This window comes from Mytilus trossulus, chromosome 9, assembly GCF_036588685.1.
Source record: "Mytilus trossulus isolate FHL-02 chromosome 9, PNRI_Mtr1.1.1.hap1, whole genome shotgun sequence".
Lineage (NCBI taxonomy): Eukaryota > Metazoa > Mollusca > Bivalvia > Mytilida > Mytilidae > Mytilus > Mytilus trossulus.
This window is the reverse complement of record NC_086381.1, coordinates 32,779,992-32,792,810: the sequence shown is the minus strand read 5'-3', so window position 1 is coordinate 32,792,810 and position 12,819 is coordinate 32,779,992. Positions and strand designations below refer to the sequence as shown.

The 12,819-nt window shown below is 31.9% G+C and overlaps 1 protein-coding gene across 1 annotated transcript; it reads left to right on the top strand.

Annotated features, from left to right (window-relative positions):
- Positions 1–8,851: 8,851 nt before the first annotated feature.
- On the top strand, positions 8,852–12,082 carry LOC134683826 (uncharacterized). The gene is made up of 3 exons (XM_063543134.1): positions 8,852–9,101; positions 9,636–9,767; positions 11,294–12,082. The coding sequence occupies exons 1-3, from the start codon at positions 8,874–8,876 to the stop codon at positions 11,432–11,434; spliced, it is 501 nt and encodes a 166-aa protein (XP_063399204.1). The 5' UTR covers positions 8,852–8,873; the 3' UTR covers positions 11,435–12,082.
- Positions 12,083–12,819: the final 737 nt, after the last annotated feature.

Here is a 12,819-nt window from a genome sequence, read left to right as displayed (position 1 = left end):
ATTGTTTCTGTTGTTCTATTGTTTTTATACGACTGCAAAAAAAAATCTTTTTGGGTCGTATATTGGTATCACATGGTCAGCGTCATCCGAAGACTGAGGGTTTCAGGATAATAACTTAAGTATAAGTAAATAGAAATCAATAAGATTTTACCACAATGTTTGTAACCGCCAAAGGAAGGTTGGAATTGCTTTTCGGGGTTATGATCTCAAGGGTTTAGAAATTAGGAGCTCAAAACAAGCATTTATCCATTTTCAGGACAATAAGTTGTGTATTAGTATTTCAATTGCTCTGATAGTGTTCCACAATGTTCATACCATGAAGGTCGGTATTTATTTTAAGAGTTAGGGGACAAACAGTCTAGGAACTATGGGCCAAAAAAGGACCAAAACAAGCATTTTTGTAGTTTCAGAACAATAACTAATGTAAAACTGTATGGATCTCTGACATTGTACCATAAGGTTCCATATAATGAAGGGAAGGCTTTGATTTAGTTTGGGGTTAAACTCCCTAAACATTTAGGAGTTGGGCACAAAACAGAAGCATTTTTTTCTAATTTACAGGTAATAACTCGGGTTAAGTGTATAGATCTCTCTGAAATTATACTACAAGGATTTTTACCATAACGGAATTGAGTTTTTGGGTTCTTGTTCCAAGGGGGAAAGAGGGTAAAAAAGGGCCCAAATAAGCATGTTTGTAGTTTCCAGTCAACAACTTGTGTTTAAGTGTATAAATCTCCCTGAAATTATACCACAAGTTTCCATACTACAAACATGACAAAGGGATGGTTATGGGGGTAATGGCTCAAATCATGGATTTATGAGTTTTTAACAGCGGTATACTACTGTTGCCTTTATTTATAAAAAAACGATATTAAACCAACTATGCATTAAACATTCTTAAACATTCTAGTTGATGAGCTAGATACATTGTGTAACATGTCAGATCCACACATCAACAGTTGCGTGATTCTTTTTTTTTTAAATCTTTGTTGTATATTTGGTTCTTTACAATTAGTATTATCTTACAAACTAATTCCATAGGGTTGACATATGAAATATTGATGTCTAATCTTTCACTTCTGATAGTAAAACCTAGATATTTCAGTGCACAGGATGCATATATATGCTACAAGTGGATATAAGAAGATGTGGTTTGAGTGTCAATGCGACAACTCTCCATCCAAATAACAATTTAAAAAAAATAAACCATTATAGGTCAATGTACGGCCTTCAACACAGAGCCTTAGCCCACACCGAACAACAAGCGATAAAGGGCCCCTGAAAATTAGGTCAACATGACCAAAATCGTGAGAAGACTTTATATGAGATTACTGTTATTGTAGTTTTTGTTCTTAATTTATTTTACCCATTTTTTTACACTTTTGGCTACAATGTTTAAATCTTTTTAATAGCAAAACAAGGTCCACATATAATTATGTGAGTTGTTCGAAAATCACAATAATGCTCCTTATAGGAGTTAACTTCACGTTTTGTTATTTTGGTGAACACGGAAAAAGATAAATAGAAACTGTAAACAGTAATATTAGAAGAAAACAAAACTGAAGATAGGAAACAGATGTAGATAGTCATGATAAACTAAACCGAGGCAATGGAGAGATCGCCACACAGGGAAATAAAAAAGAAGATATATGCCATTCAAAGAACTTGGAACTTCGATAGAAAATTCAAAATTCAATTTACCTTTTATGTTTGAAAGTATTACTATAATATGAGTTCCAGAAAAGTTTCATTTACCAAAAGAAGCACGATAATTGGTAGTTCTAGCGATGATATATTCATTTAGCCTTGAAATCTTTTTTTTATCACCCTCTTCAAAATATCAACTTTTTGTGTTTGGAAAAAAACATCTGTGTCTTCATTTTTCGGTTTTTCTGGCACACATTTAAGCAACAGTAGTATATTGATGATCATATCCCATTAACCAATTAACATTATCAAGAAGTTACAAATCATGGTAACACACAAGAGAAAAAAAGTCATGAATCCTCAAGGAAGCAGACACTTTATACCTTAATATCAAAAGACATCTAGATGTCTCCATTTATGATTATCTAGATATAATCGTTTAATACTACTTATTTAAAGTAAACACATTTTTACATGAACTCTATCATTTGTTTGGTCATTTCTAAAGAGACTATGGATTCTACATGAACTAATAGTGCTTGTAATGCTTTAACTCGGGTTAAGGGGGTAGACCTTGGTCCAGGGAGATAACTCTTTAATTCAGTGATGCGTTTGTAATAGTCAAGTTTTATTAATGTATTTTAAGCATTTACCTGAAACAGATTGAAAATAATCAATGTATCCTAGAAGCTTAGAATGTATTTATGAAAATGGCTGACACAAACGTACTGATGATTTTAAGAGTTATTTGCCTTAACCTAGGTCTACCACCTGAAAATGTTTGTAAAATTTAATATCAATTTTTTAAACTATGCTGGATTTCTACCAAACTTAGACAGAAGTATGTTAATGATCACAAAAAAGTATCCAGAAGTAAATTTTGTAAAAATAAAATTCCTGTTTTCCGTATTTTACTTATGAATGAACTCATTATTTTTTTTATTTTGCCGGAAAAGATTACATTCACTCTTTGGTTAAAGTTTTTCAAATCTTAAAGATGTAAATATAACAAGCCATTTAGAAAACATTAGCAACTAGTTCAAACGTGAAGTTTATATATGTTAACGGAGTATTAATATATTTGTATTAATGGCAACTGTCTTTTCATTGCTTGAATTTATTCCAATCAATAGACATCGTCTGCATCTGTTTATGGTTCTGTACGACGTATATAGTGCGATCATATGTGTATCACAAAGCTTTGTTGTCCAATAATATACAATAATGGCCTTCGATGGATTACCAAATTTAATATTAGAAGAGTGATTTTGACGTGAGATATATATATACTGCAATCACGAGCTAGAGTAAAAGGTATTTACCAAGGTATGAAATTCTATGTTGTTAAAGAAGCGCCATTTGTAGTTTGATATGATTTCAATCTGTATTTGTGTCATGTTCAAATAATTTATCGTCCTCGTTATCATTTCAGTGTTTTTGAGTATAAAATATTGGCATTTTCCCAAGAAAATTTTTCCCTTTATTTTTCTATACATTATATCATTTTCCTAGTATCTGATGGCACAACGCATGTTAAGTTTGTTTTTAATTTTTCAGTTTGATTGTCCCTCTGGTATATTTCGTCCCTCTTTTAATATATAAATTATATAAAAGTACATTTTGCCTCTTCAAATTAGAAAATTATGAACAGAAGTTAGAAAATAATTAATATCTAGGGACAATTTAAAATCCACAAGTCGACACATTCTTGACCTAAAGAAAATTGGACGTCACAACAAGCAACCGTTTTAAAAACACGCATTTGCTACATTAATTTGAAGATTGAGCTAATGATTAGGGATAACAAATCAATTATGCGTAAAATAAAACAACATGATTTAAAATGTTCATTAATATCTATATTTTATTTTGAATTTAGCATACACACATGTATGATGATCAATTATTCTTTGAACAGTATATTGTTTACATACGGTGACAATAATTGCGTATAGCTATTTGAACACTTATGGATTGTTAATCATTGCATCTCTCTTGTTTGTCTGATGTGCATCAATATCGTGCAAATTTGTATTCAGCTGAGGTAAACATATTCTATTAAATCTTCCTTATAAAAAAATGAAGTATAATATATACTTTCTGATGACCTTTTTCAAGATATCTCAATGATATCGTATTGCAAATGCTTAACAATATATACAGACAAATTCTTTTGAATGGTTATGCACCTGAAACTTCAAATTTTGTTTTTGTAATTAAGAGACATAAAACTATGAATCTATCTTTTAGAAAATGTATTCAAAATAGAAGTGGAAAACATTCAAAACAAAAATTGAATTCTTGTCAATTTCTAAAATGACAAAAGTTCAATTTTTGTTTTGTTATCTCATTATTTTATTTGAAAGGCATATTTACCTTCATTAGTATTGATATACTCCATGATTTACTATAGATAACCGAACAAAAGGGTCTAAACATTTTGTAAGGGTGAGCAACTACATCACATTAAGGACTGTTGACAAATAAAACATAAAAGTTGCAGAAACAACAATCTTTATCATGACATGGTACAATTGTATACATTTATAACTAACATAATCACATGATAGTGATATAGTATGACAGTCATTGTACTATCGGCACGCTGACCCTCAACTGCTTTAAGTTTGAATATTTGCGGTTGAGGACTAGATTTTTACCGTCATTCTGATTTTTTGTGTCTTTAAAATGAATAGCAGGTAACATGTGACGTTGCGTTGATACATCCCATCATTGTGTTATTGTGTCATTGTAAATTCTTTTCAAATAGACGGGGAAAATGTTGATAGCAGAAACAATTTTTTTCTAATTACTGATTTGACAAAAGCTGAAGTGCATATTGCTTTTATTAATTAGTATGGCATATTTACCCATATAAGATGATATGGATGACGATATGTTCATATTTCTATATAAACTATGTCTACGCTTTGGAACTTGTTAGATGTTGGCAATATTATTGGTTTTGTAACCCAAATATTTACCCAACATTAGGGCGCACCAATTTATTTCCTTGTTCGACGGACCCGCCCGCACACATTTTTTTCAAACGATTGTTTTTTTTTTATAATTGCCGATTCCTGCATCCGGAAAAGTGATCGAGCTTATTTCCCGCGCCGATTTTTGGTGATCACACGAGCGTCTTAGTCAAAGTCAAATTGCGACCTTTAAAACTGTTTCGAGCATTAACATAGATTTCTTATCAAAGTCCAGGTCGATTCTTAACAAACTCGTGCACATTATCTTTGTTCGAATTGAGTACGCTGATTGAGAGGTATTGCATTCAACTTCAATATCGTTTGTCGATGAAACTATTTATAACCCTGTACATGTATATCCACCGGTCATTAACCATGCGCCTTGTGTTCAGTATTTGTCGTTTATTGAGTTGGTTCATAGGTATAGTTCACCAGTTTGATTTGTTTAACACTAGTCATTTTCGGGTCAAAACTAAAGCCTGCTGCTTGGTCTGGGCCAAAGCTCCGTGTTGGTGGCCGTACTTTGACCTGTTGGCTGTTATTGTTAACTTTAAATACATTGATATGGCTTGGATGGCGAATTGTCTCATTGGCACTTATATTACATAATATTCATACACATAGTGCCAAAAAGACGGAGAATAAAAATGAAAACGTCAAAACGATAGAGACACAAATAACCAACATATAATTAAAAAAAACTAAAATGTAAACACATCAACGAACCACTCGAACCCCACACATATTGAGTTTTTTCGTGAAGGATAAGCAGTTCTTGCTTCTTGTAAGACACCCGCCGTGCTGTTATCTATAATAGTTATCAAAGGTACCAGGTTTATTTTCTAGTACGCCAGACTGCTGGTGGACGTTTCGTCCGCGAGGGTATCACCAGCCCAGTAGTCAACATTTCGGTGTTGACATGAATATCAATACTGTGGTCATTTTTGTAAATTTCCTGTTTACAAAACATTGAATTTTACGAAAAACTAAGGATGTTCTTATCCCAGGCATAGATTTCCTTAGCCGTATTTGGCACAACTTTTCGGAATTTTAGATCGTCAATGCTTTTCAACTTTGTACTTGTTTGGCTTTATAAATATTTTGATATGAGCGTCACTGATGAGTCTTATGTAGTCGAAACGCGCGTCTGGCGTACTAAATTATAATTCTGGTACCTTTGATAACTATTGATCGCTACTTAAGATGTATAGTAAACATTTAGTACGTTCTAGCTTTATCTTTAACACCATAGCAAAACATTTCAACACAAAGAAATATACACACTTGAGTGCGTGAGAAGCTAAATGACTTAAAGGGACCAAGAAAGAATAACATTGACAAACTTATGTTCAACTTTGCCGAAGCTATATGAAAAGTATATTCCATAATATTTTATTTTTCAATACAGACCTCCCAAAGGGTTGCTAAATATCATATCAGAGCTGAGGCACTTTCTACTGAGGTTATGATACCAACGAAGGCTGTTAGAATACTAATAGGAATACTATTTAACATTTTGAGCGTTTTAACCTAAACAATACAAGTTTGGTTTTATTTAATATTTTTACAAAAAAAATCTGCAGTTTGGAATACAAGATTAATAAAATAAAATAAAATGAATTTTTGCACGCACTTTGGAAACTAAATTCTCCAAACCAACAGATATATGTATATGACGTCAAATATTTCAAGCTTAGTTCTTAAATGAAAGGACGTACCCACTTGTGTTTAACTGTTCTTAATACAAAATATAAGAATATATGATATGATTGCCACTGGAACAACGTATCTATTCATCAAAACTCATATAAAGGAGATGCAGACAATTTTATACAATTCTACGGCGATTAACAATGTAAAAACATAAATGAAAGGCTGCGCTAACACGAACAATGTCAAACAATACATACAAGATAACAAGCCTTATTAATATGAAAACTTTTGACGAAGTCAAATTTGACAGACTTAATCAACGACAATCAATGAAAAGACGAAGTTTTCTTAATAACCACCTTCCAGATTCTTTTATATTCTGTTTTATCAATTTATACAGACACTATTGAACAATTAACGAATTGAATCACAAGTATGTTTAGTTGACTGGTATGTTTAGTTAAACTAAAATAAGAGAATAGAAATGACAACTGTATTCATAAATACACTCGTAAAGGGTAGATAATATGATATTTTTTCAAAGAGACAAAAGCCTGTGTTTTATGGTTCATCGTAGTTTTTACTCAAACTCCCGAAGGCCAAGATGTGATCTTATATGAACTATATGATTTTTAAGTCCTGGTTTTGTTTTATTAACTAATATCACTTATCTCAATGTATCCTTCAAATATTTGGGTTTAGGTGTTTCTAATGTAGGTAAATTTAAACCAGTGCTTCGAACTCACCAAATTAATAGTTGATATTTTGATTCGATTATATTTTGGAAGGTAAAAAACATCTGTGATCCATTAAAATAAAATGTCAGATAAGGTTTAGGATTACTTTCACTTAAACATTTTTTTCAACATAATCTAAAATTTATCTACAGAGCAAAAAAACACTGTTACAATCAAGGGGATCACTATCAAGACAACCACTAAAAAGTATGGTAAACACCCAAAGCAACAAAACTGTTAAAACATATCATGACTATAACAATATTCAACAGTAAAAAGAAAACTGATTCTTAATTGTCTCAACTGATGTCCAGTTGAGTGAATTGCAAAAATAGAAATTTCAAGCTGTTCATTCTATCGATGGCAATATCTCCGATGAAATGAGTGAAAAAGAAATTGAAACAAAACTTGTAAAAGATATAATTAAGTTACTTTTTACTTTTGATAAGTTTAGAATGATCGCATTTAAATTTCTAGGCTAGGTTTAATATATCACCGTAAAATTTAGATGTGCTAATCCAGTTTAAAAAGTGTTACAGGTACAGTAGACAAAATATGTGTATCTATTGAAGAATTTAGTTAGAAAAACTAAATTAATGTATAGTAACCAAACTCCTGACTAAGTTACTTACGAGTAAAACATAGATAACGTACGCTCATTGAAATCCAAAATATCACTACAGACACCATCACAGCGAACGCGTTGGGATATATAAACATCGGAAGGCAATGTCATTTTATTTTACAATTGCCCAGCTATAGGGAAAGGACAATCACCCCTTTTGTCATAATTTTTTGAGTTTCTAGTGTAATACTGACATTTCTAAATATTGGGTAAATTTCAGCAGTATATTAAAATAATTCTTGATTATTTATCGACAAATCATCATCAAGATAACGGCAAGTGTTTTTGAATTAATCAATTAAACGTAATTTAGACGGTTCTTTACTGAGTTTTACCATACCAGGAAAGGATCAAAGGTCTTCTTTAAAAGGAGCAAACTTGGTGCCCATAAGAATAACTATAACCGGCCGATAACATATATTGCAATAATGAACATAAATATTGTCAAGGAGAACATTTAATGCTTTTTGTCTCATCAAACCTCCAGAATGTATACCTAGCATATTTATCTTTCACATTAGAATACAAAAAAAAATTACATGAATTTCAGCAAATAAATTTGCAACCAAAGGTATCGACCGACTATTTAGTTAGAAAGTAAAACTTATGTTGGATAATATTGTGTGAGAGTGTAGTTGAAAAAGTGGAAAAGCCAAAACTGTCAATCGAAACAATAGACCATTGAAACATATACTTTCTTTAAAAAATCCAAAGAATATTCGACACTCCAAAAATAATTGAATCTTCTGTTGTCAAATGTTTAATACAAATATAACGATAAGTTCTTTGGTAGTAGTGAAGGAATTTGTTAAAAGCACCGAAATCTAGTTGTAGAAAACCTACTTGACACCCATATGAAACGATATTTCACGTTGATTTTTTTTTTATTTAAAAAAGATCCATTTAAATGAGATGTTTTGTACAGTTTGAATGTTTACATACGTATGACGTCATGTCTCTACTAGATGTTTCCAGAAATATCGGAGAATGTTCGTTCAGTATATTTTTATTCATTTTGCCTTTTCTAACAGTTCTATTTTTGTTCAATTTTTTTTGTCTTGAAGCTCCAGACTTAATCCCTCTTCTCGCTCGAACGCATCAAAATCATTCAATATTTGTAGATATGAAAATCATGTTCGAATAATTGGGTTAAGATATTTTGTTTTTATGAAATAATCTTTCCTATGTTTTGTACTTTTGTCAATTACAGGACATCTTAAAGGTACTGAAAGCATGGCGAGCTTTCCTGACCCCCCTCCGCCATATTATCCCCCGAATCAGCCTCTACTGGAACAACAGGGGCAACAATATGTTAATCAATTTGTTCAACAGAACCCACATGGTTTTGTACAAGCACAGCCTTCAAAAGGAGGATTTACTGACGCTTCAAGTGGTTATGAGTATACTCAGCAACCCCAGATGACGCCACCAATAATGAACACAACAACTACTAATGTAGTGGTAAGTACTGTTTTGAATACTGGAAAATGTAATGGGAGCAATCAATTAAACGTTGGTAATATGAATTGAAATGCATATGTTTGCGCGTATTATGATTCATAAATTAAAGATAACGTTATGTAAAAGATTTTTTCAAGAAATATATAATTTACGATAATTGTTCATGACGTTGCACTTACACAGATTCTGAATAAAAAAGACCCAGTTACGATAGTGTATGTTAATTCATACACATGGCACCGTCCTATACGGTTACCTTAGCCGTATTTGGCACAACGTTTTTGAATTTTGGGTCCTCAATGATCTTCAAATTTGTACTTGTTTGGCTTTATAACTATTTTGATCTGAGCGTCACTGATGAGACTTATGTAGACAAAACGCGCTTCTCGCATATTAAATTATTATCCTGGTACCTTTGATAACTGTATACCCTAATGCTCTGATTATTAAATACAGCTACCTATATTAATGAAAAGCAGTGAAAGTACTATTTTTCTGTGATTGATTAACTTCATGTTCATCATTATTTTACAGGTGTGTCAGACACAAGCTGCACCAGTAATACTTATAAACCCAGCTCCGTACAGCTACATGACACCAGCGATTTTGACCTGTTTCTTTTGTTGCTGGTGTACAGGTATTGCAGCGATTATTGCGGCATCTATGGTAATATGTAATTGTGTTTAACTATATATCAAATAAATTGCACCATATGTTATATTTAGTAAACAAATGAGAAGGGACTTATCTGAAAATTTAATGCATATTTCAACAGCCATAACTTATTCATTATATTTAGCATAGGGTGGCATGCAGATGTACCTTTCAAAAGGAAGGTCATTTACAAAATTGAACAAATATATCAATACAATAATAATAGATTATTACGTGGCATTTTCCATATGGCCCTGGTATCAGCCCTAGACTCCCATATCAAGCCAGAGGGCTATAGCCCGAGGGCTTGATATGGGACGTGGGCTGTTACCATAGACCATATGGAAAGTGACATGTATTAATCTATTTATCACATATTTTTAAGCAGGAGAAAAAAACCAGCTTACACCAAATTTTGTTTGGTATTTCATCAAAAATCAGAAAGATATTTAACGAGTCTGTGAGTAAAAAAGTTCGTATCACAGTAGGTTAACAACGTTTTGTGAAAAGTTTCAGAAATAATTAACAATAAATATATGAATTCTAAGAATTGCAAATATTAAACGACTTTAAAGTGTGACATAACAAATGTTAAAAATTGCTTAGGAAGAATCCTATATCGCTACTCATCCCAATGTGGCGTCATATATTTTCTAAATTCTTCATGACGTCAAAATTTTACGGGAACTTTTGTGATTTTCACTGTTGATTTCTACTTTTTTCTTCAACAGCACATTTGTAACTTTCTAAAAAAAAAATTCATTGTGTTCAACTTGTTTACAAATAGCATTTGATTGACAGGTTACCGGAAGTTAAACTCAGGGGCTTGATATGGATTTCGAGGGCTGATATCGATATCGGCCCCGAGGGCTGATAACCAACCTTGATTTCCGGCTATTATTGGCCATGCAAAAACGTACATTTCAGTACAAAATATGTGACAATACCAGATGATACAATGCAATCAGTTGTGTCAAACAAATATAAACAGCAAATAGAACCAGAGCTTCTGAAGTGGAACATAAACATTTAAATGTGTGACCAAATATTTCAAAAATTGTGAAGTGTTATTATTCCTCGTGAACTAGTTATAATGAACTTTCATATATCGGGTTATTTTCGCGGATGTAAAATTTCGCCAATTTCATTAAATAGTGTATTCAAAATACTTCAAAACTTTTATAGAATACCATTGTATGTTAACTTTTAAATTTGCGATTTTTTTCTATCAGCTTATAGAAGCGAACATTTAAAACCCGCAAAAATAACCCGCTATTCAGTAGGTAGTTTTTTTACCAATCAAACCCGGGAAAATGTATATTTGTCATTGGCATGCTGAAGATATAATATGTTTACATCGCAGCCATAAATTTACTACCGCATGTATCCAAAATATTTTAACAAAGTTGCAGTTAAGTTATCGAAATGTCGAGGAAGTTAAAAATTAATGTATTCTGATAAATCAATATAATTGTAGTTCGGTTATCATTTTTATGTATTATTGCTGTAATTAATCGATTCTATTTCTTTATTCACAGTCTCAAAGTCAGTCAAGTGAAATGAAGTACGACGAAGCAAGAAAATCAGCTAACATAGCTAGAATCCTTATCCTCGTGACCATTTGTTGCGGTATTGGTGGTGTTATTATTTTTGTAGCTGTGTCAGTAGCTGGACAATAAAACAGAGGTTCATCTCTCCAAGTTATTCTGCTTTAACTATAACATCATGATATGTTAAATACGTTATAAACAAAACTGTGAAGTATTCTTTTAATACTATTATGTGAATAGTCAGATTATTAAGTTTTCCTCATTAACATGCATTTGTTAAGCATTTTTTTGTGATGCTTTTTAGGGAAGAAACCCAAGCTATCGTTTTTATCGAAATTTGTTTTGAATATCAATATAGTCACACTCGGTAAAGTGTTGTGATGCAGTGTGATGCAGATAAACTATGTCTATCTTTTCCTAGTCAATTGTCTGTTGTGGATTATAAATGAATACAGAATTTTGAAGCTGTTGAATCGTTTGATAGCTATTCCTCTCGGTATACTACACGTCCCTTTTTAACCATTCTACATGTTTTAAAAATGGACATTAATAAAACCTAAAAAGTTGATGTCTTTAGCTCTTGTATTACAATTGTTGTCCTCCAAACCAACAATTATCCTTTATTTATTTGTACTTTATGAATATAGACACTGGTCTTAAGGGCTTTTCCTTTTTTAGCATTAAATTGAGCAAATTGATGCCAGCCTGTATGTAATTATATTATTGTTCAGTATTCTAGTCAACGTGTATTATCGCGTACCTCATTTCCAATGCATTTCAAACAAATATAACACCATGAAAATTGAATACAATAATTTGATTGAACATTTTAAACCATACATGTACATGTATATTGATGAACATATCATTAAAAAGTAAAACATTTTGTGCTGGCGTCTTTGTTAAACTTACTATCAATTATAGCAACGTCTGTTTGACGTTTTTTGTTAGTTTAATTTTAAGGATGTTTTAGAATATTTTTTTATTTCTGTGATTCATCTGTAACGTATGTTTACAAAGTTTTGACTACGCGTTCCTAAGTATTATTACATAACGCTGTTGCTGATCCCAATTGTCAATATGAAAGTCGGTCATACAAGTAAACGATTTATCAAGAAAATGAATGTACCGAATCAGGCTAGTTGTTTTTACTTGTTCAGTTTTCAACTGCGATTGATTTTGTCAGTGTTTATGCACGTCCTCTATTCTTTCTATTTTTGAATTTACCAGGGAGTTCGATATTTTTGGTTTACTTCGTTATGAACACGGAGGCCTATTTTTGATTGATTGCTGAAGTCCCTAGAAAAGTTATCCTTCAGTTTTAAAATTGGGGAACTAGGTCTCCCCCTTCACATTTGTAGATTAATATTGAATATGAAACATTTCAATAAAAAAACATGTGACTGTGAAAAGATTCCCTCCATACACACACATACACACTTTGCAGAATACTCCAACGCCACTCTTATGCAAAAACATCTTACACTTATTGGTAACAGTATACGTAGTTTACC